Below are 14,612 nucleotides of genomic sequence, written 5' to 3'. Positions count from 1 at the left end.
TAACATTGATTTGGTGCAGAATTCTTGAACATATTCTCAGCTGAAATATAATAAATTTCCTTGTGATGGGAAAGGTTCTGTCCACAAGTCAGCACAGATTTAGAAACCATTGTGCGAAACTCAGCTTTTTCTTTTATCGCATGATATCCTGCAAACCACGGATGAAGGGCAACAGGTAGATTCCATATTCCTAGATTTCTGGAAAGCATTTGACACAGTGCCTCACTCCAGACTGTTAATGAAGATATGACAGTGCCTCACTCCAGACTGTTAATGAAGATATGAGCATACGAAATAGGTTCCCAGATATGTGAATGGCTCGAAGACTTCTTAAGTAACATAACCCAGTCCATTATCATTGATAGTGTGTGTTCATCAGAGACAAGGGTCTCATCAGGAGTGCCTCAAAGAAGTGTGACAGGATCGCTCTTATACTCTATATATGTAAATATCCTGATGGACAGGGTGAACAGCAATCTGCAACTGTTTGTTGATAATGCTGTGGTGTATAGGATGAAGTTGTCATTGGGTGACTGTAGGATACAAGGTGACTTAGAAAAAATTTGTACCTAGTGTGATGAATGCCAGCTTTGTCTAAATGTAGAAAAATGTAAGTTAATGCAGGTGAGTAGGAAAAACAATCCTGTACTGTCCAAATACAGTATAGTATTGGCCTACTTCACACAGTTATGTCAATTAAATAATGTCACATAGAAGAAGGTGTAATTAGATGGATGATGAACACTAACTTGACTTAACGAAGGTTTATTCAGCACTTACACATACAAGAGTGCGGAGCAAACTGCCTCCAGCCAGAACACATACAGTATATATACAGCTACAGAACATTCCAGTACAATGATTCTTGACATTTGTGAATACTTTTAGAATGTACTCGAACCAAATATAGAAATTAAAATTGTACAGTCCAGGTGAGTTTTGAACTCACGACACTCCATGCAGCAGTTAAGTATCATAACCACTACATCACGGTGCCTCTCAGCTTCTGCTTTGACATTGCTCCCTCCTTTAGAGAACAGTGTCTCGGTGTTAGGTCCTCCTAGTCCGGGAATGAGTCACCTGTCCTGCATACTTCGACTCCCAATGACAGATGCTTGCCGTGGTGGTGATCTTCTGAGAACTTTTTTTGCTGCTACACTCTTCGTCACCTTTCCGCTTGTTGCCTGTCGCTGGAGCTTCTATTTTCCCTGGGTGGCAGGATCCTTGTAGGGCTTCATTTGAAGGACGTGGACTGTATCTCTGATCTTTCATCGTCTTGCGTCGGGGTCGAAATCTTCAACTTCATAAGTAACATCAGACAACTGTCTTACAACCTTATAAGGTCCAAAGTAGTGCCTGAGGAGCTTCTCAGAGAGACCAACCTTCCGAACAGGAGTGAAGATCCAGACAAGGCCACCAGGCTGGTAGACAACAGGGCGGTGGTGCACGTCATACCTTTGGTGATCGTTTTCTTGACTCTGCAGTGTGCGGAGTCGAGCTAACTGCCGAGCTTCCTCAGCTCTGGTTAACATCTGACCGATGTAGTCATCATCCGCGTCATCAGTATGTAACGGAAACACAGTGTCCATCATCGTAGACACTTCACGCCCATGCACCAGGAGAAATGGCGTAAATCCTGTGGTGACTTGTTTGGCGGTGTAGTAGGCAAACGTCACAAAAGGTAGCACCTCATCCCAGTTGCTCTGCTTAACATTGACAAACATTGGTAACATGTCGGCCAAGGTCTTATTAAGGCATTCAGTAAGCCCGTTAGTTTGCAGATGCTTGGTAGTCATCATGTGATGAGTAATGTTGCACCGACGGTTTATCTCTGTCACAAGATTCGATTGAAAAACTTTCCCTCGATCTGTAATTAACGACCTTGGGGCACCGTGTTTTAATGCAATGTCTTCCATGATGAATTTGGCTACCTCAAATGCTTCGGCTGTTTTCACGGCTTTTGTAATTGCATAGCGTGTCAGATAATCTTTGCAAACAAATCCATCTATTGCCACTAGCAGATGTTGGAAATCGTTTGAGGAGGTCAATCCCAACATGCTGGAAATATGTTTCGGCTGGTGGAATTGGTATGAGTTGACCAGGTGGTTTCTGAGGAATTGCCTTTCTCCTCTGGCACTCTCTACAGTGCAACACATAATGACAGACACTCCTAAATAAACCTTGTCAGAAAAATCTCTTGCGGACTCTATCGTAGATCTTAATAAATCCTAAATGTCTGGCTGCAGGTATGTCATGGAATTTCTGTAGAACATCAAACCGCATATGTTTAGGAATCACTGTTAACCACCTCTTTTCAAACGCATCAAAGTTTTTCTTGAAAAGTAATCATTAACTACCTTAAATTTTCCTATCACATCGTCTGACTGGTTTAAGGCAAGCATAATTTGAGACATCTTGGCATCATTCTTCTGCTCAGCAGAGAGATCCTGGAGTGCAGCGAGACAGTCACTATCTTCATCAAAATCTTGATGGTCTTGCACAGGGTTTCTTGAGAGACAGTCGGCATCTCGGTGTTTCCTTCCACTTTTGTACACTATGGTAATGTCATACTCTTGAAGACGTAGGGCCCACCTGTCGAGTCATCGTGTTGGATACTTAAGACCTGTCAGCCAACAAAGTGAGTGATGAAACTTCCTGACAGATTAAAACTGTGTGCCCGACCGAGACTCGAACTCGGGACCTTTGCCTTTCGCGGGCAAGTGCTCTCCCATCTGAGCTACCGAAGCACGACTCACACACGGTCCTCACAGCTTTACTTCTGCCAGTATCGTATCAGCGCACACTCTGCTGCAGAGTGAAAATCCATTCTGGAAAGTGAGTGATGGTCTGTAACAACTGCAAATGGCCTTCCATAGAGATACTGTCAAAATTTGCACATGACCCAGATCACAGCAAGACATTCTCTTTCTGTAGTTGAGTAGTTGCTCTCGGCTTTTGTAATTGTCCTGGATGCATAGTTTATAACCTTCTCTTTTCCATCTGAAATTTGCACCAGAACAGCACCGATCCCATATCCATTCACATCTGTGTGTAGTTCTGTAGGTGCTCTTGCATCATACGGGTCAGGTACTCCTTTTTGTAGCACATCAAAGGAATCTTGTTGAGCACCACCCCAGATAAATTTAGCTTTTAACAACTCTTGGAGTGGCCTGGCTTTGATACAAAAGTCTTTGATAAAACAATGGTAATAAGAACATAATCCAAGGAAGCTTCTTAATTTCTAATACTTTTAGGAATAGGAAATTCCATTATAGATCTCACCTTCTCTGGGTCTGGCTGCACACTTTCGTTTGACACAAGGTGTCCAAGTTCCCCCCCCCCACCCCCCTCTCCAAAGAGACACTTTCTTGGATTAAGTTTCAGTCCGCCTTGTTGAAGACACTTAAGAACGGCCCTCAGTCTTTTTATATGTTCATCAAAAGTCTCTGTGAACACTATAATTTCATCTAAATAACAAAGACACATCGTCCACTCCAGGGGACATAGAAAATTATCCATCATCCGTTCAAAAGTTGCTGGTGCATTACACAAACCAAACGGCATTACCTTAAACTCATACAGGCCTTCAGGGGTTATGAATGCAGTTTTCTCACGATCAGCATCATCTACTTCGATTTGCCAATATCCCAAGTATATATCCATGGTTGAAAAAAATGTAGCCCCTTCCAGACAATCTAGTGTATCGTCAATTCATGGAAGAGTGTAAATGTCCTTTTTAGTTATCTTATTAAGCTTCTTGTAATCAACACAAAAGCGCCAACTGCCATCCTTCTTGCTGACGAGAGCCACTGGTGACAACCATGGACTCTGCAAAGGCTGAATGATTTCATTCTTCATCATTTTCTCTGCTTTGTCGCGAATTATTCAACATTCCATTGTTGACGCACCCTATGCTCTTTGGCTTATTGTTTGATGGTCTCCAATGCTAATCCAGTGATTCACCGTCGATTTGTCTAATTTGCTCGTCACCTGTGGACTGAAGCACTCAGAGAACTCTTAAAGAATGGTAAGTAGCTTCTTCTGTTGTTCCTTAGTGAGATATGGTGATAGTCGAGCAAGAAGATCTTGTCTCGTAGGGGTAGCGCTAATTTCACCCACAGATGTGGCATGGGAGATTTCTATGATGCTCAGCTGTTCTTCAATTAATGGCTCAGCATTTGCTATGCACACGCATCTTGGAAGGAGCTGCAGTTCTCGGTGACAGTTAACTATCCACAATCCACCGAATCCATTCTTAAACGAGATGATAGTGGCTGGGATGACCAAGTTATTCTTCAGTGGTATGCTTCTCTTACATTACACTACAAGGTCCATGGACTGATGCATGACATGACACATGACAGTTACCTTTCTAGCGCAGGAGTGATCACTTCATCCAACACACAGTCTCCACACACTCGGATGCGCATCTTCCTGTCCACAGTATCTCATCTCATCTAGCGTAATCTTGGAGTGATCACAATCTATAATTGCCTGAGAAGCTTTCAAAAAGTCCCATCCGAGAATGATGTCATTACTACACACTCGTAAGATGATGAATTCTAAGAGCTGTGTGTGGCCACTTATACCCACATGAATGGTACATCTTCCTGTAGGTTTTACATATTTCCCATTAGCCATCTTCAGCAGAGATCTTTTGTTGTCGACTAATACGGTTTTCTGCAACTGGTGACAGTACTTCTCCAAAATGACTGAATATGATGCTCCAGAGTGCACAAGAGCTTAGGCTGGTTGGCCATCCATTAGGATATTGACATAGTTTCCTATCATTTTTGTAGTGATCGACATCGAAGGATTTTTCTCTTCGGCGGCCTCACCTCCAAGGAAGGTTGCACCCTTTAGTTTTCCAGGTTGCGGCGGCTAGGTGATCGGCTGGAGCTTCTAAACAGTGTGTTGGGGAGCATCCTCTCATGCAGCTAGCTTGTGGTGATGGTGACCTATGTCATCCTGCACCCACATCTTCTTGTTCTGGTGCCCATACAGGTTCCTCATGCGGCATTGTAGGAATGTAACTCTGTCTGGGTCTCGACTTTTTCACCGTTTTAAAGGGAAATGAATGACAAGAGATTGAGTTCAATGTCTGTTCCACTTTCTCCCTTATGACCTCTTGAAGCATTTCAGTTTTTTGCTTGCTGTGATATCCAAGTGCCTTCTGAACTTCCTCTCTCACCATCTGATGAAGAACACTTGTGAAATCAGTTCCTTCACCCGTCACAGACATCGATACGACATTTGGAAGCCGTTCAAACTTCTAGCGTGTAATTCTTTTTTGATGCATTGTCTCGATATACTGGCACCATTTTATGAAGTTGTCTGCTGTCGAAACCTCCTTCAGGAGTAGGGCTTGTTACATGTCCTCAGCAACACCCGTCATGAGATGTGCAACCTTATGTTCCTCCTTCATTCTAGGATCCACTATTTTACAGAGCTCCAAGATGTCTTGAATGTAGGATGCTGTGGTTTCTCCTGGACGCTGTACCCTGCACTTTAATTTATCTTCATCCTTGCACTTCTGTCATTGTGTGTTGCCGAAATACTTACGCAGTTCTGCCTGGAATACTTCCCAGCTTGTGAGCTTCTCCTTGTTGTTCTCATACCATTGCTAGGCAGTGCCCTCGAAGTAGAAAAATGCATTAGCCAAACACACAGTGTCATCCCATTTGTTAAAGTTGGCTATACACTCATATACCTTCAGCCATTTGTTTGCATCTTGGCCATCACCACCAGAGAACCCAAAAGGATGTCTTATGTGGTGGCACACAGTTGCTGTCATCGTAACGTCCTCTTCTTCTTCTGTCTCCGATAGATTGTGATCTGTTGAATATGGCTCGGACTCCAGTTTCTCGCCACGCAAATAGCGACTCAGTCGTGGCCTGATGGGAGCCACTGTGTTGTCAATAATGTGCGTTATCACAAGTTCCAATACCTGGCACCTTGACCAGAATAATGTCGTGTAGAAGTAGATGTAATTAGATGAATGACGAACACTAACTTCACTTAACGAAGGTTTATTCAGCACTTGCACATACAAGAGCGTGGAGCGAACTGCCTCCGGCCAGAACACATACAGTATGTATACAGCTACAGAACATTCCGGTACAATGATTCGTTACATTTGTAGATTCTTCTAGAATGTACTCAAACTGAATATAGAAATTGAAAGTGTACAGTCCAGGTGAGTTTTGAAGTCATGGCGCTCCATGCAACTGTTAAGTATTATAACCTCTACACCACAGTGCTACTCAGCTTCTGCCGTGACAATATCGAGGTATAACAGAAAACAATATGAAATGGAATGAGCACATAGGCATGGTAGTAGGGAAAGTTAATGGTTGAGCTCAGTTTATTGGAAGAATTTTAGGAAAATGTGGCTCATCTGTAAAGGAGACTGCATTATAGAATATTAGTGATACCCATTCTTGAATACTGCTACAGTGTTCAGGAACCCCACCAGGTCAGATTAAAGGAGGACATCGAAGCCATTCAGAGGTGGGCTGCCAGATTTGTTACCGCTAGATTCGAACAGCACATGAATATTTTGGATATTGTTTTTGAACTCAAATGGAAATCCACAGCTGGCATTTGAAGTTGACTGCAGAACAATTGTACTGCCACCAATCTACATTTTGTGTAAGGACCATGAAGATAAGAGAAATTGGGGCTTGTACAGAGGCATATAGACAGCAGTTTTGTCCTCGCTCTATTCGTAAGTGGAGTAGGGAAGGAAATAACTAGTAGTGGTACAAGATACCCTTTTCCATGTACCATACAGTTCCTTGTAAAGTCTCCATGTAGATGTAGAAGTAAAGAATAGACTCATTGTTCCTGCTTATCATCGCTGTGCTCCAAACAGAGATATAATGTATCATTAGTGATTAACTATTTGTAGAAAGAATGATACCGTGACCTTGTACAAGATAGGAACTATAGTTTCTACCAAGCAAAGCAGGATAGTAGTAAAGATACTGGACTCACATTCAGGAAGATGAAGGTTAAAATCCTTGTCTGCCTACCTATATTTAGGCTTTTCGTGGTTTCCCTAAATGGTTTAAGACGGATAACAGAGTGGTTCTTTTGAAGGAACATGGTCAAAACCTCATCCTTCCCTTATCCAAGCATGGGCTCCATCTCTAGTAATCTTATTGTTGATGGGACATAAAATCCAGATCTACTCTCTTTTTAATTGTATCTTTTTTGTTGCCCGCCATTAACCTATTGACAGCAGTGAGTTATTCCGTTAGTGGTTCTGTTATGAGCGGATATTGTAGCACTGTGTTGTGAACTTAATATAGAGAATCCTCAGCAGCATGCAAGCAAAAGGAGCATCTTGAGTATCGCATTGTATAATTGCTATGGCATTGTGAGGGATGCCGTAACATATAATTTACAATCCCTCCAGTTTTGAGACAGGGAACTGCATTCAAATATACAAAGAATTCTACAAAAAAATATCCATCCAACCTTAGAAAGGTGACAGATGCCATATTTGGTGAGGATAATGGTTGCCCTCATGTTGAATTTGTTCAAAATGCAAATATGCTACTGTTGTGTGTGAGAATCCCAGACTTTCCTATTGTATTTTTCTAAGCATATTCACTGGATGTCAAACTGAGCCAGCAGTGAGTAGTATTAATTTGAGACACCAATTGACACAGTTTTCATTTAAAACAAACCAGTTTTCTGTAGTCCCATGCCTGCATATTATCTGTCTAAACATATTTTGTGCATTTCACCATTATGATGTAAGTTTCTAATTCATTTCCCCTTAGAACTAATAAGGGAGCACTAGTTTGTGTTGTAGTGTTAGGAAACGTGAATATCTTGTTCTTTATATGATGTATGTCTGTAGGCATATTAATTTTTTGTATTTCTCCTTCTTGTCAGAGGATTTTGTCATAGCTGTTTCAAAATGTTTAGCTGTAGAAAATATGCAAATGAAACTTCTTTTAAACTGTTGTGAAACAGCAGTTAAACTGTTGTCTGTGGTATATGCATACCACTGAAGTATTCCTATTTTTTATCGTCACGAGTTAAAATAAAGATGTTTAACATTGCAGGTTGGGTTTTCATTGTGCCCCCATCACGTCAGCCATTACTTGGGAATGGATGTTCATGACACACCTCTTATTGCTCGTAGTATAAGATTAGAACCGAGAATGACAGTGACTGTGGAACCAGGTGAGTTGTTTCAACTGTTCTTCATAGGTAATCAATAGGATATAAAAAAATAACAGCACAATATATTATAGAATGCCTGATGTTGCGTGTATTTAAATGATACAGGTCACTGTACTTGGAAACTCCAATAATTTCTGTATTCGGCAACAAATAACAACATAATAAATAAATCCAAAGCATCCAACTAGAGCCAACAAACAGTCGTTTTATTCAACATTAGACCGTGGTTTCGACGGGTGTAAACCTGTCTTCTTCAGAAATATATGTAACTAAAATTTCACATTGGGAAAACACCAAATCGTGAAATGATCAGACATTTGTCCAATGAAAATATGCTCTCAGCACACATCATTTTATATATTATTAAATATGCTGACCCCTACGATCTGGGCTTTTTGAGTAAGAATTGTTGAAATTGAGACATAAAGCCAACAAAATAAAATGTCACATCTTGTTATGAGGTGCACGCCAACTCTGAGTTTACTTAAGTCACTGAGCAGCTCGTAACATTACCTGTCATTTTATTTGATTGGCTTTATTTCTGAAGTTTAACTATTTTTTCTTGACAAGCCCTTTTCATAGGGGGCAGCATATTTAGTAATGTATACAGTGACATGCAGTGACCACATATTTTCATTGGCCAAAGTCAGATTGCTTCATTATTTGGTATTTTTTTCCAGTGTGAATTTCTGTAGAAGACAAGTTTACATTTGTCAAAACCATGGTCAAAGATGGAATAAAACCACCTTTTGTTGCAACTGGTTGGTTACTTTGGATTTATTTACTGATTACTAACCATTGTGGAAGTGCAGCTATACTGAAAATACAAAAAATATTAAATAACAATTTTTTAAACTACATAAATTAAAGATTTCAGTTGTTTGAACAGGTCTACTTGTTTTATGTGTCACTTATGTTTCCGTAGTTTAAATTATACATTGATGTACCAAAACATTATGACCATCTGCTTAATAGCTTGTTTGTCCATCTATGGAGTGAAATACATCACTGATTCTGCATTTAGGGGGTGACAGTTTGTTGGTAGGTTTGTGGAGGTATGTGGCATTAGGTATCTACACACAGGTCATGTGATTCGCGTCAATAATGGGCTGCTGATTTGCGCAAATGGTGATGGCGCCTGATAGTGACCCAGATGGGATCCATAAGATTTACATCAGGCAAATTTGGTCACTGAGGCATTAGTGATGAGCTCACTGTAATGCTCCTAAAACCACTATAGTATGGTTCTGGCTCTGAGACATGGACAGTCATAATGCTGAAAGAGGACATTGCTGTTGTGGAATACATCAAACATGAAGGGAGGCAGGTGATTTACAGCTATCAGTGTGTCTTCAATTACTAACACAGTTTTTGTGCAAATGCAGGAGAATGTCTCCCATAGCATAATACAGCTGCCACGACCTGTGTCCATTGTGCGCGCAGGTTTCGAGCCTCCATTGACCTCAACAATGGCATTCGTGGAGATGACCATCGACCTAGTGTAACAGAAATCTGATTCACCCAAAGAGCCGATTGACAGTCAAATCCTGATGGTCCTGTGCCCACTGCAAACATAATTGACAGTGCCGTTGGGTCAACACGTGAACACCCTGGGGTGGTCTGCTGTGGAGGTCCATGTTCAATGGTGTGTGATGAACAGTGCGCTCTGAAACACTTGTGCATGCACCAGCATTGTGCTGTTTTGGCAGAGATGCCGCAGATCACCTTCTATCTTACTTTACAGAGCAGAAAAGCCTCTGAACCCCACATTCTGTGAAGAGTCATGGACGTCCAACCATTTAGCACCAAGTGGTAATTTCACTGTCCTTTTATCTCTTTCCATAGATGCTCATGACAGTAGCATGTGAACATTGACCCAGTTTTACCATTTTTGAGATACTTGTTCACAGGCTCTTTGTAATAATACTCTATCCTTTGTCAAAGTTGCTTATCTCAATTGATTTTCCCATTTGCAGTCTATATTTTTGCTAGTGTGATCCCGCCATCTGTGTCTGCTCTGCATAGATACTTTTTTTACTGTGTCACATAACCTCAAAGCCACCAGGCAGCATCCAACATCATGGTGGGCAGTGGTTCTAATGTTTTGGCTTATCAGTGTACTTATCATTGCTCTTGTACAACAATCTTTTAAAATGGAATTTTGAGCATCAGATTTTTCTGTAGTAAAGAAACATAGGTTATGATACCCCCAGTGTTTAGTTACCTTGAAATAATAAAACTAGCACATTAGTCCTTGGAAGAACTAGGATTAACAAGCCAAATAAAGTAGTGTTTATGTTTTTAGTCTCACTTAAAGTTGTAAATACATCATAGAGAAGACAAGCCTAGTGGTGCAAGATGTCAGGACCATAAAATAATCATGTTAAACAGCCCAGTATTCCTCATGAAAGACTCATATTTGCCAGATCTGATATACCATGGTTATGAAAATTTTTAGTAATACGATATTTCATGCTGCTGGCCATTACAGTTGCACCTAACGGGCAGATATCAAATATCAAAATTTTAATTATTGTGTGTTTGCAGTGTATGAGGAACAATACATGATTAAATTTGTAAGTGATCTGGGGGTACACAGAGCTACCACTTCTAGCTGCAAAACCAGCTGTAACATGGCTGGGCATCAAGTCAAACTGAGTTTGGATGACAGATATGGGTACATCACTCCGTGCTGCTAAACTCGGCACCAGAGTTCATCAGTTGTAGTGGCTGGTGATTCTCATCATGTCATTCTTTCTGCAACCTGCGACTGGGTGCTTTCAATGGGGAGAGATCTGGAGAATGTTCTGGTCAGAGCAAGTCACACACACTCTTTATTGCTTTTGAAAGATGATGTCATGGATACCTGAAAATAAGCCACAGCCAACAGTCGTAACACATCAAAAATGTAACGCATGCTATTCAAATTGCCAGCTATGCAAACCAGAGGTGATAATGTTGTATACCCAATGGCATCCCATACCAGCATCCCCAGTTCTAGGCATGTATGATGATGGTGATGATGAATGCAATCTGGCAATGTCTGTTCATCTCAAAGTGTCCTCATTTGGATGTGTCCATTGTGATGCTATACACAGAGCCGGACTTGTCTGAAAAGATGATGAGGTGCCAGTCCTGTGCCCAGTGTGGTTATTTGGTGAACAACTGTCATAATTTGGAGCTACCAATACACTGAATTTTTTTCTGAGATCATTCACAGAACATACCTGCATCTGATTTACTTATTTTAGTTTTTGAGCAGGTTTATTTTCATAAATTTTTTGTAAGTGAACAGTGGATTGTTGTAGTATTAGTAGTGCTAGTGTTAATTCATCCACAGATTACTTTTGTAAGAATATTGGTCATATCTTGGTATTACAGTTTGAGACCAACAAAGAGTCATAACACTGAACTATGCATATGGTTGGAGAATATTCCAGAATTTGATAACTTTTTACTTCCAGTTTGCTTACAGCTCATTTTCCCAAGTAAAATTAGATTCAAAAGTTATCCTATTGTAGAGAAAACTGGATGCACTCTGAATTGCAAGTGTATTTTTTTTATTATTATTTGTCAAAAGATAAGACTGAATATGAACTGGAATTTAGCCCCATTGAAAGTGTAACTTATTATATATGCATAAATTCATTGTTACGCAAGAGGAGCTGAAAATTACTTTGTCTTGTTATTAGAAACCAGAGGCTGTTACTCATTAATGTGTTGGGTGATGCATGTAGGGTGTCAGAAACGTGCTGAAAATAAGTATCAGATACTTCTTTCATTCAAGAAATGACTGACATGCAGACAAGATCATGAATGGTGTGACAGCGACAAAGAATCTGAACACTTAAGATATTTGGAAACCACAATCACCCCCTGATGAACTAGCCTGAAATGACATCTGAAAGCTGAAAGTAGCTCTGAGCTACTTTGTAACACTTGTGTTGTTCAGAAAATAGATAAATCCAATGCTGGATCAAGGCAAATATGTTCATGGCTATGTCTGTTAATTATCAATAATTAAGACATGGTGAATAATGAAAAACTTAGGAAAATGATGGATGGACATTAATATAGTAATAAAAACCTCTGGTGCAGAATGAGATTCGTTTTATAAGCAACCCCTAGGCTGTGACCAGTACTTTCTTCCAGAAGTGCTAGTCCAGCTAGGTATGCAGAAGTTTGGAAAACAGGAGAGAATTACTGACAGAAATAATACCTTAAGGACGGGTTGCGAGCCATGCCTGGATAGCTCGTGTTGGAAAGAACATTTCCTGCGAGGCAAGTTTTTGATGTAATTTTATATTGTTGTTTGGTATGAGTAATCACTTAACTTTCTTGCTTATTTTGACATTCTTTTAAAGCTTTCTGACACATTTTAGGTAATGTTACATTTTATTTGCCTGATTAAACAAACTGTCTTATGAATTTCTAACATTTTTCTTTTGCCTTTGGTTAACTGTGAGTTTAACAGCTTTAACCTTTATTTTCTTTATTGCATTATTATTTTCTTTACATGTGATTAAAAACCTTGAGGGTTTCACACTTTTTGCTGCGTAATACTCAGTGAGCTATCAGTTTTTGGCAAGCACTTTTTTGAGGTCTCACAACCTTGTCATTGTAGAGAGCAGCATTTCACTCATGTGTCATATTTGTGTTTGTCAGTAAGTATATGATCAGTGGATGGAAATGACTACCATGCACACTCAGTGTATACCGTAGCTGCATCCATCTGCCCATTCATCTGTGACTGCAGATATTGTGATTACAGGATGGACCTAGTTACAGATTGTCTCACGTGACTGAAGCAAGGATCTCTGTTACATTTACTGTGAACTCATACTTGGATTCTTCTGGTGAAATAGAAAGAAAGTGTTGGAAATGTATGTAGCTTGCAGGGCATCATTTTGGTTCTAGTTATACAGTATTGTCTCTGAAACATGGTGTCAACTTTTAGTTTCCAGCTGAGTGGAAGGCATCATCCAGAAACTTTGGCATTTTTCTGCCAACCAAGTTAATGACTTCATAAATCTGCACCAAAGAAAAAATATATCTAGGATCCTCTCTGCGAGTCAGATGCACAACACATACTTGAATGTGTGTAAATGGCTTCCCACTGCCTTGACTAATGAATGAATTTCAAAATAGGATCACAGATTGCATGCAGAGTGAGAGTGTTACAAATCCCACTGTTCTCTACCAAGGTGTTCCCAACAATGATGTGACTCATACATGGTATAATGAGACTTCCAGGAAATCAGCATGTGTTCCTGCTCCCAAAGAAAGCAAAAGAACTCATACAATACTATATACTAGGAATCTGATGTAAGCAGAGAGGAAAAGCAGTGACTTATTCAACAAGACTTGGAACATGTATTGAAGTAGTAATGAATGTCATATACTTGAAACCTTGTTGAGTCAATGACAGTACAGATGTCACTCTACAAGTTCAGTTACTGTAAAGAGAAATGTTTTTTTATATATATTTATATATATTTCTTGTTTTCTTTTTTATGTGGTAGAATGTTGCCAGTACATAGTAACAATTAACATAGCTCTCTGTCTGTGCTGTATTCTACTGAAGAAAAAGACAAGACACCATTAGGTCACTTTTTATGATTCAAATATCGAGTTTTGACCTTTTTACAGGTCATCATCAGACCTAACATCTCATTACGCTGAAAAGCAGCTCGTCAAAAGGCTGAAAATTCAGTAACATAAAAAAGAAATAAAACCTTGAATCTTTGCATCATGAATGAGCTTCACTTCACAGTATTTAGATATTTGTTCTGGGAGTGATGTGTAACAAAGGGTAAAACCAGTATTTGAGATATACGTAAGAAGTGACCAAGACAATGTCTTTCTTCATTATATTAAAAGTGGTGACTGTACCTTCAGACACCATGTCTTCAGTTGCGCAATATCTTACTGATCTTCACTTAAAGTGCCAGTCCCTTCCATTGGTTCTGTTGCAGGTATTTATATCAAGAAGAACAACAAAATGATTGTTCCTGAATTCCGCGGTCTTGGAATTCGCATTGAGGATGATGTGCTCATTACAGAAGATGGCCCTGTTGTATTGACATCTAGCTGCCCCAAGCACACTGAAGACATTGAAAAGATGTGGACTTGTGAATATGATTGTAACTGAATATTCTTTACTTTGAAATATAATGCCAAATGAAATCCATCAACTTATATGTAGTTAAAGCAAGTATCCTCATCAGACAAATAAATTGTAAATTGTGCTACAGCTGAAAAGAACACACACTATCAGAAAATGGAAAGAGGCTGGGATTTGCAATAGAATAGACTGCACACTACTGATGATCTGTTCTTTACTCGGTATGTTGAGATTTTGTTTCCTTAAAAAAAATGTACACACACACACACACACACACACACACACACAT

General features: G+C 39.9%; 1 protein-coding gene across 1 annotated transcript in view; it reads left to right on the top strand.

The window, feature by feature from the left end:
* Positions 1-14,389, top strand: part of LOC124555137 (xaa-Pro aminopeptidase 3-like) — a 187,731-nt gene extending 173,342 nt beyond the window's left edge. The window contains exons 6-7 of the mRNA XM_047128948.1: positions 8,079-8,199; positions 14,175-14,389. Coding sequence (XP_046984904.1) covers positions 8,079-8,199; positions 14,175-14,350 — 297 coding nt within the window. The 3' untranslated portion in view covers positions 14,351-14,389. The remainder of the gene's footprint in view (positions 1-8,078; positions 8,200-14,174) is intronic.
* The last annotated feature ends 223 nt before the right edge of the window (positions 14,390-14,612 follow it).

Source organism: Schistocerca americana, chromosome X, assembly GCF_021461395.2.
Source record: "Schistocerca americana isolate TAMUIC-IGC-003095 chromosome X, iqSchAmer2.1, whole genome shotgun sequence".
In the NCBI taxonomy this organism is placed as follows: Eukaryota; Metazoa; Arthropoda; class Insecta; order Orthoptera; family Acrididae; genus Schistocerca; species Schistocerca americana.
This window is presented reverse-complemented; position numbering and strand designations above follow the sequence as displayed.